This window comes from Macaca fascicularis, chromosome 4 (genome assembly GCF_037993035.2).
Source record: "Macaca fascicularis isolate 582-1 chromosome 4, T2T-MFA8v1.1".
NCBI lineage: Eukaryota > Metazoa > Chordata > Mammalia > Primates > Cercopithecidae > Macaca > Macaca fascicularis.
This window is the reverse complement of record NC_088378.1, coordinates 147,125,252-147,146,667: the sequence shown is the minus strand read 5'-3', so window position 1 is coordinate 147,146,667 and position 21,416 is coordinate 147,125,252. Positions and strand designations below refer to the sequence as shown.

General features: G+C 38.1%; 1 protein-coding gene across 19 annotated transcripts in view; it reads right to left on the bottom strand.

The window, feature by feature from the left end:
* The window catches only part of SLC17A1 (solute carrier family 17 member 1), a 157,840-nt gene that overhangs the window by 104,735 nt on the left and 31,689 nt on the right, over window positions 1-21,416 (bottom strand). For 4 of the 19 annotated variants that reach the window (XM_065544329.2, XM_015449811.4, XM_074038736.1 and 1 more), the window contains one exon: window positions 237-385. The exons of 10 other annotated variants lie outside the window; for them this stretch is intronic. In XM_065544329.2, coding sequence (XP_065400401.1) covers window positions 364-385 — 22 coding nt within the window. In that variant the 3' untranslated portion in view covers window positions 237-363. Of the gene's footprint in view, window positions 1-236; window positions 386-6,215; window positions 6,529-16,833; window positions 18,011-21,416 lie in introns of those variants that run through there. 5 more of the 19 variants (XM_045390583.3, XM_074038744.1, XM_074038739.1 and 2 more) reach the window with 2 other exon arrangements.

Below are 21,416 nucleotides of genomic sequence, written 5' to 3'. Positions count from 1 at the left end.
CCATTTTGTATTTGAAGTTTTATTAGTTATTAAAACATGGCATCCATACAAATAGACATTTTCTGGGTTTTCCAGTGGAAACAGCTGCTTACATTGCCTAATAACTGTCTAAACATGCTGCAGATGTTTCCACATGTTAGCTGAATATATGTATTCCCTTCACATAGGCAATCACGATGCATCTTATCCTAGGGAGACAATATGTGTTGCTATAAAGGAATACTTGAGTCAGGGTAATTTATAAAGAAAAGAGGTTTATTTTGGCTCATGGTTCTGCAGTCTGTACAAGAAGCATGATGCCAGCGTCTGCTTCTGGTGAGGGCCTCAGGAATCTTCCAATCACGGCAGAAGGTGAAAGGGGAGTCAGTGCATCACATGGTGAGAGCTGGGGCAATAGAGAGAGGGATGGGAGGTACCACACACTGTTATACAACCATATTCTCTCCTGAACTCAGAGTGAGAACTCACTCATTATCCAAAGGACAGCACCAAGCTATCATGAGGGATCTGCACCCATGACCTGAACACCTCATACTATGCCCCACTTTCAAAATTAGGAATTACATTTCAACATGAGATTTGGAGAAGACAAACATCCAAACCATACCTTACAGATATTGTTCAGGATGTCATAAAAAACCAGTCATACGGCTCTAAAACAGTTCAGGTTACATAAAAGTTAAAGTCTCAAGAGAGTGTAGATGAAGAAAGGCTTTGTAAGAATTTTAAAATGCGTGTTTTCTCTCTAAGATCAGGAACAAGACAAAGATGTCTACTCTAGCCACTTCTCAACATTATGCTAGAGGTTCTATACAGGGTAATTAGGCAAGAGAAAGAAATAAAAGGAATCTAGATTGGAAAAACAGAAGTAAAACTATGTTTCACAAATGATATAATCTTGCTTAAGAAATCCTAAGAAATCTACTAAACATATTAGAACTAATGAGTTTAGCAAAGCTGCAGGACACAAGATCAATATACAAAAGTCAATTATATTTCTATACACTTGCAATGAGCCATTCAAAAATGAAACTAAGACAATTCCATTTCAAGTAGCATAAAAAATAATGAAATACTTATAAATAAGTTTAACAAAAAAAGTACAAAACTTATATTTGAAAACCTCAAAATATTGTAGGAAGAAATTAAAGAAGAATGAAAAAGCCATCTCAAAATGAATCAAAGACCTAAATGTAAGAGCTAAAACAATACAACCCTTGGAAGAAAATTTAGGGAACATCTTCATGACCTTTGAGTTGGCATTGATTACTTCTATATGACAACAAAGCCACAAGCAATAAAAGAAAAAATAAATAAATTAGACTTCATAAAAATTAAAAACTTGCTTCAAACTTTGCATCAAAGCACATTAACAAGAAAGTAAAAAAAGACAACCTATAAAATGGGGGAAACAATTTGCAAATCACAATCTGATAAGGGTCTAGTATTTAGAATATCCAATACACTCTTATAACCCAACATCAAAAGACAAATAATTAAAATGTGGGCAGATACACTGAATATATATATTTCTGTAAAAAATAGAAGAATGGCCAATAAGCACATGAAAAGATGTTCAACGTAATTACTTATTAGAGAAAAGCAAATCAAAACCATAATGAGATATCACTTCACATTCACTGAGATGGCTACTGAAAAAAAAAGAAATACGTGTTGATGAGGATGTGGAGAATTGGAATTCTTCTACATTGCTGGTGAGAATGTAAAATAGTCTGATGCTGTGGAGAAGAGTTTGGCAGTCCCTCAAAACGTTAAACATAGAATTGCCATGTGACCAGCAACTCCACTTCTTGGTATATACCCCACAAAATCGAAACATACCTTCACATAATAACTTGTACACACAAAAGCACATAGTAGTCTATTCACAACAGCCAAAAGGTGTAAACAGCTCAAATGCTCCTCAGTGGATTAGTGTACAAACAAAATGTAGCATAGCCATACAGTCAAATACTACTGGGCCACAAAAAAAAGAATGAAGTATTGCTACATGCTATGACGTGAGTGAACTTTGAAAACATGTCAAGTGAAACAGGCCAGTCACAGACATATTACATAATTTCATTTATATGAAAAGTACAGAATTAGGTAAATCAATATAGACAAATTGTATCAATGGTTGCTTAGAGCCTAGTCCGTGTTCAGGTGGGCCCATGGGTCAGCTGTTGGCTTTCCTGAGGAATCTGGGCGTGAGGGGGTCTGACTTTCCACTGGAGGAACAGGGCAGAAAGACAGTGACCACTGCATTTGGAGTGGACGGGACCACGCCATTTTGTTGGACCAGAGGCTACATGCGTTCCTGTGGATTTAGAACGCATTTCCTGTGGATTAGATGCAGGTCACAGAGGAGTGATAGCCAGCCCCCAGGGACCACCTAGAAGGGAGAAGTGATATCCACAAAGGGAGATTTGTGTGGAGTGGATCTGGGACGCCAAGGGAGATGGGCAGCTGGAAAAACCAAGTGCATTTCCTGCCTTGTCAGCCTCTTACGCATGAAGAAAAGGGTCTGCTTTCAACACCTACCAGCCCAGGGAGCATGAGGGCAACTGACAATGGGGCCAAACAAACCAGAAATTTCCATGCCTGCTTCCCCTCCTTTCTCTCCTGGTTACACCTCAGGAGGGGTCAGAGGTGGAGTCAGCATCTTAGCGGATGAGGAGAAAAGCCAGACGAAAGAAATTGCTCACACCCCTCTCCCTGAAGGAAAAGGTCTGCCTGCAGCTTTGTCCCAGCTGGAGACACAGGGAAGGAGTCTCGTATGTGAATGACAATTGACTAGCTAAATTCTATATTGAAATAAGTATTTTCAGTTATCTAACTGGGAATGTGTGCTTGCTATTTAAAGTGACCACAGTACTTTTTATTACCTAAGAGGGCTTAACAAGGAAATAAATAAATAAATAAGAGTGTGGGGTATAGTGGGGGTGGGATAACCTAGAGTTTTAAAATTCTTTCTTCACTGAGCAGGTTTAAAGGGAAAAGGTAAACCCTTTGCACCCTCACTTAATTTTCTGAATTGGTTTAAAAGTTATTGGCTAGGTGCCAATAAGGCTAGGTGAGGCTAGGTGCAGTGGCTCACACCTGAAATTCCAGCACTTTAGGAGGCCAAGGTGGATGCATTGCTTGAGCCCAGGAGTTCAAGACCAGCCTGGGAAACATAGCAAAACCCCGTCTCTGCTTTAAAAAACAAAAACAGTTATTGGGATAGGGTAGGGAAACAATAAGCAAGGTAGGCTGCCTCGCTGCAGGGTCAGATTAAGAACAATGATGCCCTAAATACAGACAAACCATGTTGCCCCCTCGAAACCATCCCTATGAACTTTACAAAATTAATCAGAGAAGAAGGGAGGGGGAGAAATGAAAATAACCAAGCTTGCAGCACATCCAGCATTAATCACGAGGTCAGCTTATTCTCTCATGCTTTCTCATAGTTGTTTGTTGCCTACTGCCTCAAAACCACGTAGACCTTGTCAAAAGATTATAGTTTCCCTTAACTGCTCTGGAGATAACAACTTAAGCATTGTGAAACGTTAAGTTTTCTATCTGAGTTATTCTTTCAGGTCCTGCCTATCAGTGAAACTACTGTGTCAGCTGGTCTATAGGACCCCACAGGGTGCTGGCTCACCAAAGAATACATCCTGATGACTTCATCCACCTTACCCTGACCACTCAGTAACCTCAGTTTTCTAGCCCTTGCCCTCCAAGACTCCCTTAAAAATCCCAGCACAAGAGTCTTGGGGGAAAAGGAGTTTCCTCTGGAAATGGAGATCCCTCTGAGGATTTTCCCAATCTCCTTGCTTGGTCACTCTGTATTCATTAAATTCTTTCTCTACTGCAAAACCTACCTGCTGAGTGCATTAGTTTGTTACTGAGTAGTGGAAATATGAATCTGGTGGTTCTGTGACACCCTTGGCCCTTCCATTTCTTAAACTAAAGAGCTTAAGTGTTCCTTAAACAAATCAGCTGATGAGTTAAATGCTAGCCAGACCCAGTCAGCTTTCAGGAAGGCAAAACCCTCAGAGCATGAGACAGAAACAAATGCTATATCTGATACCACCTTCAAATCAAACTTTTAAACTTTAGTCACTCACCATGCCAAAGAGCACATTTGAAAAAATTTTAGATTAAATCTAAACAGCAAATAAAGACAATTTAAACCATGTTACTAACATCATATGACCAGTGAAAGACTTAAGGGCATGACAGCTGGGGGAAAGTTCTGTGGTGCCCTCTTCTCTTGGTGCCCTAAACACAAGCTTATTTTGCTTAATGGCTAGCCTGGGGATACTCCAGCAGGACACAGTGTGGGGAGCCACAGTGGCCCAGTGAGAGGTGTCAGAGCCTGTGCAGGGTGAGGATTGTGTTGATGCAGGAGGACAGCCTGGCATAGAATGCTGAAGCCTGACCAAGTGCAGAGGGTGTCTGAACTGGGTGACAGCCTGGCCCACTGAAGTGGGTTGAGGAAAGCTTCTAAGCAAAGTTGTGCAACTCAGCAAAGATGTCAGTGTCCAACAGAGATGAGGAAGGTTGCCTTGGTCCGGGAGGTGTGGCCTGTGGCAGGGAATCAGAGCACGGGCAGGAAAGGAGGGCATCCACAAGGGGGCATCAGAGTGAGAGGTGTAGGCCTGGGAAAGGAATGAGAAGGATGTCTGGAAATGGGATGATGGTGGCATACCAGGGGATTGACAGAGTAAATACAAACATTAAGACTAATAGGAGCTCACTGCTGGAAAAGAAAGTTAAAAATATGTAAAAGTAGAAAACTCGAAGAAACTCTGTGTTGGATTGGAATGGAAGTACTGGTGTAAATTCATAGGTATCCATAGAAAGATAAGTAAGTAGGTAGGTAGATAGGTAGATATGTATGTATACACATATAGTCCCTAACTGTCTACCTAGCGGACCTGAGAGCAGAGGCCCCAGAAGCCATGAACACATCTACCACTGAGATCTTGGTTTCTAAATACGATTCTCAAACATTAAGAGGAACTAGAGCTTCTTAGAGTGAGGGCTGATTTCAGGGCATGGTCAGGGAAAAACTCAAGATGACTCTGGAATATTGTTTCATGCCACAAAGTAAGAAAGTGCTCAAAGAATGATGAAGAACCTCCAACTGGCCAAAATTGAGATAAATTGAGCATCAAAGTAAACAAAAATAGTAATATATTATACATCATTAAATAAAGCGGATAATTATGAGCTTTACTAAAATAAATGTGAATAAATTGAAAGTCTGATGTAGGATGAAATATTTACGTAGTTCCAGAGTATGTAAATATTTACATATTTCCAAATTAACAAACTATTTGTTAATTTCAATGTGAGAAGGAGTAACTTTGCAGAGGCAAAACCTGATAGGCCCCACCTTAATTAAATGAAGAGCCAGAAATGGTACATATCAGCATCATATGACTCCTGGTATAATGACCTGAGAAGGACACAGGGACATCTTTGTGGTATCCCTAACCTGAATTTAATCATGTGAAAACATCAAAGAAACCTACACTGAGGAAATTCTACAAGATAGCCTGTACTCTTCAATCATGTTATCAAAGTCAAGGAAAGACTAAGAACAATTCTAGAGTTAAAGAAACTAAAGAGACATGGCAACTAAATGCAACATGAGATTCTGAAGTGAATCTTTTGGCCAAAAAGAGTATCACTGATACAACTGATGAAATGTGAATGAGGTCTCAGAATTACATGGTAGAAATGTATCAGCATTAGTTACATGATGTTAACGGTTGTTTTGTGGTTAAGTAGAAAAATGTCCTTGTTTGTAGGATACCCTAAACTGTGTGAGTGGTGTGGAGATGATGGTAAGGGCATCATGCTAGCAACTTACCCTCAAATGGTTAAGGAAAAAAAGCTCTTTGTGCTCCTCTTAAAAACTTTACTGTACCTTCAGATTTTTTTCAAGTTAAACAAATAGTGAAGGTAGGAGATAGAAAATAGAATCGCATTTTGATCACATCCCTTAAGTCATCTTTGTTCAACTCAATGGTTATAATGTTAACAATACTCCATCAGGGTAATTGGTAAACATCTGATTTAATACCCCAATAGATTAATAAAGCCCAGATCCATCGGTCTGGAAGATGGTGGAGAAGCTCTCACTCCTATTTATGTTCTGTCCACAACATTATTCACTCAAAGAATTCAGTCCAAGGAAAGCTTTGCTTCCCTCAAAGCAATGTTGTTGATATGTTTTTATTAGACAAAGAGCTTGTATTTTATTTTTTAATTGCATTTTCCATTTTATTTTTGATACTAAGAAGTTCAGAACTAAATATAATGCTCCATTGTCCCATCAAACTAATCCCAAGATCCTTGTAATACTTTATTTGATCTAAAAAGTTTTAATGTCAGGAATGGAAGTCTGGTTTTAATATTAAAAGTATATTTTACTAATAAATCACAACAAAGAAAAATATGAAATCATCTGAATAGAAGTTACAAACACATTTAACAAAACTCAATTTCTATTCTTGGTTTTTGATTTTCAATCTAAAAAAGAACAAAAAGACAATTCATTAACATAATTAAATGCCTATTTTAAATTGGTAGCCAATTTATTATTTAAGAATATGCCTAGAGGCTGTGCAATTAAAGCCATAAAGAATAAAGGAGTCCCAATATTAGCCCATTATTATTTTTATTTGCAGATGAAGAGGATCATCTACTCCAAAACACAAGAATCTATTATTCAAAACTATACTAACGAGATAGCTTAGCAATAGTTTTTTCAGTTAAAAAATTAAATATATTCAAATGATATCTTTCCAACATTCCTGAAATACAATGAATAAAAATCAAATTCAGAAAATATAAGAAAACAACTTTAAGTTTTGTAAGAAATGCATAGGGAATGCAGGAAGCAAACTAATACTTGACTGAGGAAAACCTTAAGCCAAGTTCAGCAGTGTCAGTCTTATTATGCTCTTATATCAATATTATTGAGTACTATTGATATTGAATATTGATATTGAGTACTCTTATAACTACCAACTTCTCCCCGGTTAATTTGTTGCAATTCAGTGCAACTCTGGAAACACTGCTATAGGTATTTTTAAATATGGTCCACTGATTATAAACTTTTCCGAAAGAATAAACAGCTGATACTAGAAAGTAATACTTTCAAAAGTGAAAATGATGTGTTTTTTGACCTGCCTGATATTTACATATATTAAAATTTAGACCACTGAATATATTGTATAATAGGTCTAGTAACAGATATTAAACTAAATATTAAGTCCAGAAATAGACATAAATATATAGAGATTTCTTTTACTAAAAGTTGGTATCTTAAGTCAGAGAGGAAAATGCAAATTATTTTTTAAAAAACAATGTTGGTAAAATTCAAACACTTGGAAAACAAACCCAAATCTTCACTTAAGCCATGCAATAAAAGTCTACAAATGAACTAGACTATAAATTGTCTAGAAGGAAACATTCACTCTTCTTTCTCTCCTTTTTGGCTCTGTGTGAGCTCACACCTTCTGGATGACTCCAAAGCCACTGAATACTTTAATTGGTTAACACAGAAAATTTTAAAGGCCTGCAGGAAGTTAAAATACTATCACAGTCCTGAAATTCTTTCCTGCCCATTGCCCATGTGGCTGTGATGATGTCTGAAGGAGAAATAGGCCTGTGAAGTGACTGAGTCCACTTGCAGGTGCAAAGGTGGAGGGAACATTTCCTACTACTCACATGGCTTCATTCTCTGTCTCTGCCTTCAAGGAATAGAACTGTACAGTCCATTTCTCTTTACAGACCCAAACACATTCACCTAAATCTACTGTTAAAAATCTATTTATATAGTGAACAATTGTGAATCCTTCAAGCCAATTCTTCAAGATGGATCCCAGATGGCTAACTGGGCCTAAGTTTAAAATACAGCCAAGAAGTGATTTTCTGACCAGGTAGGAGTCACACAAATACTCTCAGTTCCCTGAAAACCTGCATCGTTTTATATTTGGGACTTCCAGCATTCGCCTGAACCAACCAATCAGAGCTCAGCAGCCTCAGTCAATCAGTCAGGGTTCAGCTGTATTGACCAACCAGAACTCACTTTTGTCAACCAATCAGAAATCATCTACACTCACCAATCACAATTAAACATGTTTCAATCTTTTATATACATAAACGAACCTGATTAAAAACCTAGGTGGGGCCTGACGCGATGACTCACGCCTATAATCCCAGCACTTTGGTAGGCCAAGGCAGGTGAATCACTTGAGGTGAGGAGTTCGAGACCAGTCTGGCCAACATGGTGAAATCCCTGTCTCTACTAAAAATACAAAAACTAGCCAGGCGTGGTGGCAGGCACCTGTAATGCCAGCTACTCGCGAAACAGGCGAAGGTTGCAGTGAGCTGAGATCCTGCCACTGCACTCCAGCTTGAGCAACAGATCAAGACTCTGTCTCCAAAAAAACAAAACCTGGGCAGGAGGGAATCTTTGCTATAAAAACAGACTGGCTTGGCGTGGTGGCTCAGTCTTAAATCTCAAAACTTTGAGAGACCAAGATAGGGGACTGCTTGAGGCTGAAAGTTTGTGACCAGCCTGGGAAACATACAAGATCCCATTTCTATCTAAATAATATTTTTTTAAAAAAATTAGCAGGGCGTGATGGCGTTTGCCTATAGTCCCAGCTACTCAGGAGGTTGAGGTGGGAGGATCACTTGAGCCCGGAAATTAAAGGCTGCAATGAGCTGTGATGGTATCACTGTACTCCAGCCTGGGTAACAGAGCAAGACTCTGTCTCAAAAACAAAACAAAACAGAAAACTGAGCCTTCCCTTCGTTCTCTGGAATCCGCCTTCGTTTTGTACCCTGGGTTTCCTCTCCTCAGTTTGCAAACTGTTCACCAGAATAAAGTCTCTTTCCTCCAAATTCCTATTCAGAAAACTTTTGTTCACATTCTTGGCATCAAAAGTGAGATTTGAAGTCCTGTCCTGAAACAAACCATCGGTGGTGTGTGCCTGCAAGAGCCCCTTGAACTCAGTTGTCTTCTCAGTGTTGCCAGAGGGGAGAGAACGGTTGGGTAAGTCCTCTCAAATTCAGACCTCCCACGCTTTGGTTGAAGTCTCCGAGACTGTTCTTTCCCTGTAGGCCCCTCCATCTGGACTCCAGAGAGGACTTATTACCTGTGGCCCCAGTTCGGAGGAGGGGGACAGTTTCCTAGCCTTAGTAATTCCCTCTATCCAGACCCCAGAGGGGACATTCCCTTTGGCCCCGGGTTTAGTGGGGGATCTTTCCAATTTCAAGCAGTTTCCTCCATCCAGACCCCCGACAGGACATTCTCTGTTGGCTCCAGGTTTGCTGGGGGCTTTTCAAGTTGCCTGGCTCTGACCATCCAACTCTAGAGGAGACTTTCCCAACTGGCCCTGGGTTTTGTTAGGACTTGGCCTATCTGTAAGGTTTTGTGGGGATGCTGGCACTATGGGTACTGGAAGGGATGACTTCATCACGTCGGTGCAATGGGTAGCCCGTGTTGTAAGTTTTCCCCGGCTGATCAGCCGCTTCTTGGGACTCCAGCTGGTTTTATAAGCAAAAATTATGGTACAATGAGTTGTAATTGGCTAGGTCTCTGAACAAAAATTACCCACGATAAGCTCTAATTTTGTTGGCCAAAATAGGACTCTTTTGAAATTCTGAAACGTGCCTATCTGTGCACACAAAGAAAAAGCGAACCTCTCAGAGACAATGGGAAGCCTTTATCAATTGGCACTTTAAAAGTTGTAAACAGAATCAAGAGGCTACCATTGCCTTTCTTACAGAAAATAATTCCAAATTGAGTCAGTGCCTTAATTAAATGTAAAGTGAGATTAGCACTTCCGAGACTGGAACTAAAACTGCAAAAAATCCTCTGGAAAAACTTTATTCCACTGGGCCCCCTTTCCTGTCGGTCTGCCTGTCTTCTGCACCTTTTCTTTTTTTTTTTTTAAACACCTCTGCTTTATCTTTCATTCCTTCCTTCCTCTTTTACTTGTTCACCTGGTTATTTGGAAAAGTTTCTAAATTTTCTCTTGGACTTATTACGTGTTTTCATTGCATGTTTTCTTGTCAAATCTTGTCATGTGTTCCTGTGATTTTGTGTTGCTTAAGCATTCATTTTTTGTATGCCTGTAACACAACCAGACAACTTCTTGGAGAAGCTTGAGTTTTCCCTTTGCTTGAGATGTACATTTCCTACCCTATTTTCTCTAAATTTTGATAAGGGCTTCAGCCATGTGGAACAGATAAATTTCAACCTGTTCCACTTACAGAGATGCAATTTGAATCCAACTGTCCGTTTAAACTAATGAGTTTTACCTGATTCATGGCTAGAGTTTTAAAATTAAAGCTACACAGTCTTTGTGTTTGCCTGTATTTTTGTGCATATGTTTGTATGTGTCTGTTTGTATGTTGTCTACAGTACCAAATTGGCTTATAACTAAATGAGTAATCATAAATTAAGCAAATAAGGCCAAATATTTTCCAAGTTCATGTGACTTAGTAATCTTCTGATGAATGGGGCTAATCTAAAATGGTTGGTTTGATGGACATGGCTGTGTTTTCTGAGTTATCAACAAAATAGGCATGTATTTAACTTTGAGATTCTTACTTTTATGACACTTGGATGGCAGGCAGTAATGTAAAATTGGTTGATAGAAAATTTAGCTTGAGATGATGGCTAGATTTGTCTGATATCTCGTGATATTTTCCAGGCATAATTATTAAGAATGAATGGTTAGGGTAGATGTGCATCGGATAAAAGTTTGTAAATGAACTTTTGATAATGGTTATGTTTTATAATATGTTTCCTTGGGAAGGTTTCTCAAATCGGTTTGGTAACTATACCCTTAGAGTTTTGCTAAGCCAAATTAAATGACGGATGTTCATTGAATGTCTGGATCATTTCCAGATAAAATACCATGCTGAGACTCTGGTTGCTGAATCTGAGTTGAGGCTCAGATGCTTTTGGCTTCTTATTTCAGAGGAATAAAATTATTTGGTTTAAAGAGTTGCTCTGTTAGAAAACCCATGATCTGGACATGGTAAAATGTGTATTCATGGATTACTGGTATGTGATTGATAGTTAAAAGTTGCTTACTTCCTAGGTTTTCACTGAAATTAGAGTTGCTAAGAGTTAACATTGTAATTAATGTGTGTGATTAAACTACTAATGAAGAGAAAGACAATTCTGTCTCCAATTGTATGAGGAGAATACAATGTATTTTTGGTGAGGAAGTTTAAAGGAAAAAAATAACTTTATATAGGAAAGAATTTTATTTGGTAAATTTTTGTCTTAGAGTAAAATGAGTGGTTATTTAAGAAAGAAGAAGTATAGAACAAAGCAGAAATTTCAAGCATTTCATAAATAGTCTAAGTAAGTCTTAAGGTTTATGAAAACACAGTTTATAAAAGGAATTTTCTCTGTGATCAGATTGCCTATGATTGGAAGCAAATCTTTTATGGGTTTTTCTAGGGATTGAACTTTGATGTTAAAAACACAGTGACACAGAACTTAAAAACTTGGTCCCCTGTGTTAGAACAAGGCTTTCTGAAAATATTAATTTGCTCTCAGTAAAATTGCAAGAAGGTTTGATTTTAATTATGAAATCTGTTTAACGGCCATCCTCTAAACTACAAACAGTTTCTATTCCTGTCACATTTCTTCCTGATAACTGTCTACTTTCTCTAATTTCAGGTTCTTCCTTCTTTTGACCCTGAAAAAGGTATATCTCTTATTTGGCTGTTGTCATGACTCTCCAACCTTTTCATCAGTTCCTGTAACTTCTTCTGGTTCCAATCGTGCTGTTATGGACTGATGCTAAAGAGTTTATTTTGAAGGTCTAGAATAGCAGTGTTTTACCCTTGTACAACTTATTTTGGCTTGGCTTTTCTTGATATGCCTGAATTATTTCATGTAACCAGGACATCCCATGCTGTTTCTAAGAGCAACACATTCCTCTGCTCAAAGTACTAGTTTTCTTGTTTACATTCCTCTATAATATAGTATACTCTCATAGTCCTGGAAACATTCTTCTTGTGCCTGATTAAATTTAAGTGCCCTTTTTTAAAGTCAGGTTTAACACCCAAGTTATCTAAATAGGTTTTCTGTAAGGAGAAGCAATCGTGTTACAGCAGGTTTTTTTCTTTGCCTTTTAGGTAACTGACCAAGGAAACAAAAATTGTGGGTTTTACCGAAATAAGTTCCAATGCTTCATGTTGTCCTTACTAGATTTTTGATTACTTAGGAAAATTGAGCTTTAAAAGGATTAAGGTTTTTACATCCATGGAACTTTCTCTGTTGCTTTTGAAGTCTATTGATTATCACTCCAGTTAGATGAATAAATATTATCTCATCATGACCTATGATTCTGTTTCATCAAGTACCTTGAAACTTTTGATATCTTTGGTGGGTTTCCTCAGCATCAAAATCCTAAATTAAGTCTTTTTGATCTTGTAGACATAGTAAATGATTAGGCTTGTAAATCATAGAGAAACATTGTCAAAAAAAGAAATGTTCAACTTTCTTTAACTTATAGTTGTGTAAATGTGTTATTAAAATATGTTCCAAAACTGTATGAGATTCCTAAAATTCTGGTTTGTCATGGTATGTGTTATCATTCACGATTATCATTATTATGCTAAATGGTAGTATGCCACAGAAATACCCAGATTCCTTTGTCAATTGTAAACTCCCATCAGATCTTTGACCATGGCTGTTTGGGGATTTTGTCATTCACAGTTAATGTTTTAAATTCTTTGGAGCTCGGCACAGTGGCTCACACCTGTAATCCCAACACAAGCTGAGGCTGGAGGATCACTTGAGCCCAGGTGTTTGAGACCAGCCTGGGCAACAAAGTGAGACCCTGTCTCTACAAAAAATACAAAAAATTAACTGGGCATGTTGGTGCAGGCCTATTGTCCCAGCTACTTGGGAGGTTGAGCTGGGAGGATTGCGTGAGCCCTGGGAGGTCAAAGCTGCAGTGAGCCATGATCTCGCCACTGCACTGCAACCTGGGTAACAGAGGGAGACCCTGTCTCAAAACTAAAAAAAAAAATAAATAATAAAAATAAATTATTCTTTGGTAGCATTTTCAATTGGCTTTAGTTCAGAATTGCTTTTCGTGAAACTGTTAATCAAGATCAAGCAAAACAAATTACCTGAAATTAAATAACTGATAAGGATAATTTTTAATGACTTTTACTTAAAACATTGTTGGTTCTTTACTTATATGTTTTGTTTTTCATATTCAAGGAAATTTTCTTTCATCAGCTATCTATAGTTTTCATTAATTTGGTAAAATATTCTTTTTTGAACAAAAGAGGAAGCATTTGCTTTTACTCTCTACTTGATTCTTTCAAAACTCAGAAACTGTGAGTATTCTGGTTTCATTTATCTGAGTTTAATAAAATTTTCTCCCTCTTTATAAATAGTATACAATTGGAAACATTAGTTTTATTACCAAAGTTTTAACTGAAATGTCATATTTAAGAATGTACATAAATACTTGGCTTCAAGAGTTACCAGCCTTACAGTGAATGAGTAAATGTTCCTGGCAGGCCCAAGAACTCTAAGATTGTAAGTAAAATCTAAATCCTAGCTTGGTTTGACTTCCTAGCCTCAAGAGGTTCTAAAATCTGAGGTTTTCTGTATGATTAATGTGGAGAGAAAATGTTATGCTTCTAAGTAAAACTAAAGTATACCTGTTATTAGCCCTGTGTATTGTTTTCAAGTTCTTGCTGTCTGCCTGTAGAATACAGTAGATATTTTACCCTAATTTCCTCCAATATTTGGCTAAAACTAAATCCCAATAAAGTCCCCTGGCACTCTTCCTCCAATCAAGGAATGCTCTGGGACATTCAGGGGATTTCTCCTTCTTAAAATTAACTGGCTAGAGGAATTATATATCAGAATTGGGGACAAACTAGTTAGAGCACTGGCCAACACTGGGGCTGCTCCATCTATCCTTAGCCTTGGCATGCTCTCAATGTCCCCTTCCTGTAGTTCTGAACTCATTCAGATGGCTGGGCTGAGCCTATCATGGTCCCTAAATCTTTGCCTATCCCCTTCCAACTAAGACCCTTTACTGGCAGTCATTGTTTTTCAATTGTCCCATTGGCCTCTCTATACCTCCTAGGAAGAGGCTTAGAAACCTACTAGACCCGTATTTCTTTCTCTCAAAGAGAGGAAATAATGTTTGAGCTATCCTCACCAGGAGACTTTGCCACAGAAACAGCTTTTACTCCAATTACCATCTGTGTAGTTAACCTCACAATGCTATCCATCCTGCTCTCCAGGAGCTGCCTGAGAGTCTTAGGCCACAATCCAATACTGATGTTGGTCACACACATTCAGCACCTCTGATCAAGATTCAGGTAAACCATAATAAGCCCCTCCCCAGTGTTAAGCTATACACCCTGAATCTGAGGCCCAGGCTCGTATATAGACCATAATGGACAACCTTATATGAAAGAAACTTGTCCTTTGCACCAGGCTTTACAATACTCCTATTGTCTCCATCTGTAAACCCAACAGTAGAGGATAGCAATCTTTCCAGTATCTTAGGGCTATCAATAACATAGTCATTCCTCAACACCCAGTAGTTCCTGACTAAGCCAATACTTTTCAGCTATTGACCTTTGTAGTGCCTTCTTCAGTATGCTGGTACATCCTGATAGCCAGTACCTTTCCCACGGGTTTCCAAGTCTGTCAGTTTGATCATCCACTCTGTTATTACCTAAGACTAGCACTTGGTTTGACCACATTCTCTCCTCTCTCTCGCCTGTAAATGGGTCTTTGAATTTTCATGACCTCTTAGGAAATTGTGTTCCCACAAAGGCTATGTTTTTGGCTCCAGTTACCATAGTCAAGAATTTTCCTATCCCTGTCTCAGGACATGAACAAATGCAGGCATTTGCTTTCTGGATCAAATCATTGCTCCCATCACAATTATTAAAATCCCTAGAAGCATCATTATCGCATCCCAAGTGTAAAATAGCTCTATCAATAATTGATGGCTACCCTGATGACAAGCCCTCAGATTATAAAAATGACAGTGTGGACACTCTCAAGGATGTATTTTACCTGGGAAGGCTAACCCTAATGAAGGAGCTAGATTAGGAAGGTTTTTGGGATCCTGGTTTGGACTAGGTTCTGCCTGGAATGAATATATGAAGAGAAACTTTTCTTGCACTGTTTACAGAATTGCCCACTCCAGTGCCTGAGCAATAAGGGCATAACAGATCCCGAGACTCCCTTGCTCATGTGGTCCTAGACAATCACATTACTTTAGACTATCTTCTCACTGCACAAGATGGTGTTTGGGCTGTCACTAACACTTTCATCTGCACCTGGGCAAATACTTCCAGTCAGGCTGCATTCGAAACATCCAAGATCCTCAAATCTTTGAAAAGCACATCTTCATAAAGCCTACTGGCTGGAATGACTGGTGAAATTTCCAATTTCTAGATCTTTCCAGCCAGCTTCCCTCAGGATAGGATCCCTCCTGTGCTCTATTTACAAGTGTTAATGATCTTCCACATATTTGGGGTATACATTTGACTCCCCTTTGAAATTATTCTAGCCTGTTTTAACAACTGTCTGCAAAAGACCCCCATCAGGATCATGCTGACCCAACATCCTTCATTTGCATAGAGGAACTGGATGAGAACCTGAGCAGGAACCTTTGCTATAAAACCAGAGCCTTCCTTTTGATCTCTGAAACATTTCAATTTAATGTGGACAAAATCCTATGCCATCCTCCTCCTTGTCAACACTTCCAATCTCAGTAATAAACACTCTTCAGTTGATAAAGCCAAAATCTAGGTCCTATCTTTGTTTCTTCTCTTTCTGCATAGTTCACAATCTCCCTGCCTTGTCTGGCCTGCTCTACCTCCAGAACTCATCTGAATCTGGCTGCTTCTCACCATATCCCCTGCCTACATCATAGTCTGCATGGCCAACATCTCTCACTTGAACCTCTGAAACAGCCTCTGTCCTGGTCTCCCTGCATCTACTCTTGTTTTCCTAAAGTCCTTTCCCTAGAAGGTGGCAAAAATGATCTTTATAAATCATTGATCAGGAAAGTGACTCGTCTCAAAAGTATCCAACGGATTTGATTATAGATAGAACTGGATGCAAACCAAGCTTTTGCCATGACCTGGAAGCACTACATTAACCACTTAACCTCAACCACCTACACAGTTTATCTCTCTTTACTCACAAGATTCCAACCACGCTGCCCTTCATTCTTGCTCTTAGGAATACTGAGCTCACTCCCATCCCAGATTACTTTTCTTGGTTATTTTTTATGCTTGGAATACTCTTTCCCAGAGTATGTAAATTCACAGACCCTAGACTAAGAATCCCTGCTTTCTGATACTCATTCAGACAGTAAAGAAAAGCATTTAAGCACTTTTACAGGTGCTGGGATAGAACCTGTCCCAGGGTTCAAGTGAGAACAAATTTTGCCCAGTAGGTGACATTTGTGTTGAGACTTCAGTGATGCGAAAGAGACACATTATTGTTCATCCTTGGAATCACTGACCTCCAGCAAAAACAGCCCTCCTGAAGATGCTCTATCATGTTACCCTATTTCATGTTCTTTTTAGTATATCAGTGCATGGAATTATCCTGTTTAAATATAGCTATTTGTTTCCCCCTATCAAAACGTGAAGCTCTTTTAGGCACTGAAGTCCTGACGATGTTGCTCACTGCTCTATCCCAGCACCTACAAAAGTGCTTAAATACGTTTATTTACTGTCTGAATGAATACTAGATAGCAAGGATTCTTAATCTAGGATCTATGCATTTACATAGAGAAAAATTACATTTTTATTTCCTTAACATTTGACTAAAATTTAACATTTCCTTCCATTATGAATGTAGGCAATACATCACAACAGTGGTCATACTGAGGACTTAAATATCAATAAAAATCACAGGTATTTTCCTATGACATTACAATTGTGAACCATGAAAGAACAAATCCTTCAAGTTGGATGCTGATTGGCTAAATGGGCTTAAAATCAAAATAGAGCAAGGCAAACATTTGTTGACTAGAGGTCACACATGCACTTTGAGTTTTTACAAGACCCACACACCTTCTAAGTTAATAGCTTAGTTCATAGCTGCTTGTTCCTGTTTATATGCCTGAACCAACAAATAGACTGTGGCCTGTGTTGACAAATCAGAATTCAGCAAGTGTCAGCCTCTCAGAACCAAGCAAATCTGAATCATGCATGTGCCTAAGTGGACCTGAGTGGGAACCTGGGAGGGAACTTTCTCTATAAATGATAAACTCTCTTTTTGTTCTTTAGGCTGCACCTTAAATCTGTCTCTCCCTAGTTCACAAACTGTTCGCTGGGATAGCCTCTTTCCTCTAAATTTCTTTTCAGAGAACTTTTATTCAGACAATGATCACTAATATCTCAAAATACTTTGTTTTGTTCAATATTATTTTAAAACTAAAGCACTAATAATAATCATGTTATCATAAACATGCTTTTTAGTATCTTGATAACTATTTCAACATAATTAGTCTCCTTTAGAATCCTCCACATTATTTTCTGAGTTGTGGTTTATTACACAAAAGAGATTGAGAGGCCCTGCTGTAAAGGAACTACCACAAGCAAAATGTATGCCCCTTATTCATCTATTGTCCCTGGGATCCACTGAAATAAATTTAAAGAAACAAAAATAGAACATTACAAAACCTAGAGAACTACCTCATACCCAAATCAACAAGGACTATTAGCTATAATAAATTCAGAATACTGAGGGCCAAAAAAAAGGGTGACATTGGAAATCAGCTCACAGCTGTCTACTAAACTCACGATCTCGGTACATTCAGAGGGAAGACAGAGGTGGAAGCAGCAGTTCCAGGACTGTGAAGCGACTTCCTCCTGGGTAAGGCTGGGTAGGAGGCAGGGCATCTGGGAATCAATGGACCTTTGCAATCCTGGTGCGCCAGGCACATTGGCAATGGCTTCTAGGCTACAGGAGAAACGCAAGGCCATGATTCTGCCTTTTCTTATTTTCTTCCAACCTCTAAAATTACAAGGCAAAGTTGTAAGGTAACCAGCTTTGCAGCAATGTGTCAGTTTGAGAATGGCAGGTAAAATACTGCTGATTCCACAAACAAAATGTCTGTGTGCTGCTGAATGACTGACAGCCCTGAGGATACAGGTTGTTGAAGAAAAAACCATCAGCACAGCAACACAAACAGCAAGGCCCAGAATACCTCCTGCACTATGGCACTATTCATACTGGTGTTCCCAGAGCCCCTCTGCCATTTAGCCTAATATCTAAAATGACAATTTAAAACCTCCACTGCCAACCTGATGGAAAGATAAACAGAAAGGAGAATGGAGGAAATTCTACCCACATCATCTTTGGGGAATTACAGGCTTACGTAGAATTAGCCTGAACCAAAGAAAAATAATTAGAAACATTGAATGTGTTTAATATTTTGGAAGGAGAAAAAAAGCAGAAAAAGAATATAGCATGTAAATGGAAAAAATGAACACATTTTCAAAGAAGAGTTAGAGAGCATAAGCACAATCAAAATTTAGAATATTCTACAAATCTAAATTACTAGAGGCCAGCAAGGAGGCAGGAGGAGGAGAAGGACCAAAAAGATAAGGAGGATTTTTTCAAGGGAATAGAAAATAAGATGCTAGAAAATGAAGTATATTTGTAATGACAATAAACGCAGTTGGACTGAAGTCATCTATACAAAGGAGACGGCTCTCAAAGTGGGTGAAATAATTGAACCCAGCTATATACCTTCTGTAAGAAAAACATTAAATAAAATGACTCAGGAAGGTGGAATTTAAAGGCAATGCAAAAGTATTCCAGGGAATCTAAAATAAGCACACACCCACACCCACAATTTAAGGTTGTCATATCAATATCAGAAAGTAAATTAAAAGTAAAAATTATGAAATGGGAAGGATTCATAAATTTATAAAGTCAAAAGTAAATTTCAAATTAAGATATACTCATCAAAATCTTTTTGAAATTGTAACATCAGAATACAGTACTCAATAGTAACTGCCAAAGCAGACATAAAAAGAAAAATGGATAGAAGTAATAATGGAAAACTTTGGTATAACTTTCAAATTTAATAGGTCAAATATATAAAAAACAAATAAGATTTATGGATTCTGAATAAAGTAAAGTGATTGTTCTCATAGCTGTGCCACACTCTGTGCCTTGGAAATAGAGGATAAACCTTTGCTAATGTCTATGGGATATTTTCTAGTGCTGTTATATGCTTATTTGTAAGGACAATCTCAGACATTTCTACATTAAAATATTCAGATAAGCTTTTGTATTTTTAAATTACTGGTTATATTCCATTCACTTAAACAAAATGTATTAACTAAGGCTGCATTGACAAACATGCTTAATTCCATATCCAGATTTTTGCCATTTCTAAATCAACAATCTTGAGTTATGCTTGCATCTTGGTAAATTTTTGTGAGTACACTATTATGGAAATTTTTAGTACTTGCAATACTGGATCAATTTAATACTGACTAAATTTCATTTTTGAGTGACACTATCAATTTTCCTCCTTTAGCTGGGTGTAGTGTTGCATGTCTATAGTCCCAGCTACCAGGGAGGCTGAGGCACGAGGATTACTTGAACCCAGGGGATTGAGGCTACAGTAAATTATGATTGTGCCACTGTACTCTAGCCTGGGCAACACAGTGAGATCCTATTTTTTAAAAAAAAATTTCTTCAAACATCATTTGGATCATTTCTTCCAATAAATTTGTTAACTGGCTATTTTTGTTTAAGGTGAAAAATTTATTTATTAATATTAATATAATATTTATCAATAAATTTTCCAGGATACTTACTGAATTCATTATTGTTTATATAGTTTTCCAGTCAACCCACTTGGATTTTCTAAGTAGATAACCATATCAGCTGCTCATAATGATAATTTTACCTTCTTTACCAATATGTGTTTTCCTCATTTCCTTGTCTCTCAGCCCCTCTCTCTTAACTGAGAACCTCATTGCTTATTGCACAGATGAGATGCCAACCTAGATACTAACTCATCACATACACAACACTGCGTTCTCTCTGCCACTGTGGATAAGCTCTAGGTTTCTGCCCAAGGCCAACCCAAGTTGTGGTGCTTGAATTACATCCTTTCCAGATGAGTCAAGTACTTTTTAATTCTGTCATTGTGCCTTATCTCCTATACTGTGGAACCTCATTACTGAATTATACCATCACCTTATATGCTATGGCATCTATCTTCTCGGAAACAAACAAAAAACAAACAAAACGCTCCTTGGTTCTCCATCCCTCTACAGCTACCACACCGCTTCTCTGATTTCCTTTATAGGAATGCCTATCCTGACGGTCTCAGTTTCCTCAGCCCATATTCTCTCTCTCTTGATCTCTCTTTTCATACTATAAAATAAAACACAGAGACACAGAAAATTGCACAAATATTTGGCTCAATGAATTATTATAGGATAAGTGTTTGTAATCACTAGCCTGGACATGAAAAATAGAATGTTGCCAGGATTCCTGAAGTTCTTCAAATGCTCCCTCCCTGCCCCTAAAAGTAACAACTTCTTTGACATTTATAATAATCTATTTGTCTGTATTTCTTTATAGACTTATCACTCACATGTATACTTTCATAGTGTTTCATTTTGCCAATATTTAAATATTTGTTTTGTCATTTAAGTTCTTTCTAATCTAGAGCATCCATTTCTACCCCCATTTTTGTTTTTTTCAGACGGAGTCTTGCTTTGTCGCCTAGGCTAAAGTGCAGTGATCTTGGCTCACTGCAACCTCTGCCTCCCAAGTGCAAGAGATTCTCCTGCCTCAGCCTCCTGAATAGCTGAGATTACAGGTGCCTGCCACCACGCCTGGCTAATTTTTGTATTTTTAGTAGAGACGGGGTTTCACCATCTTGGCCAGGCTGGTCTTGAACTCCTGACCTCATGATCCACCCGCCTCAGCCTCCCTATTTTTCTTTATATGTAATTTATTTATTAAAGAACCTGAGCCTTTTGACCTATAAAATCTCCTACAGTTTAGATTTGCTAATGATACACTCGGATTGTGTCGAACATATTCTCTATTTTCTGTACTTCTTCCAAAATGGTAGCTGTATCCAAGGTTTGATGAGATTCAGCTTGATTTTCTTAGCAACACATTAGTGGTGGTGTGTTCTTTCATCAGAAGGTGTACAATGTGTTCATGCCTGTCTTTTTGTGATACTAATGATCATTGAAATTCAACACCTGGATCTCTTAATTTATTGAGGGTTGCAAAATAAGGATATTCCACATCTATCAATTCTTATTTATGCATTAGCCAAAATTATTCTACAAAGAGACATTTCTCCTACCATTTATTTACCACT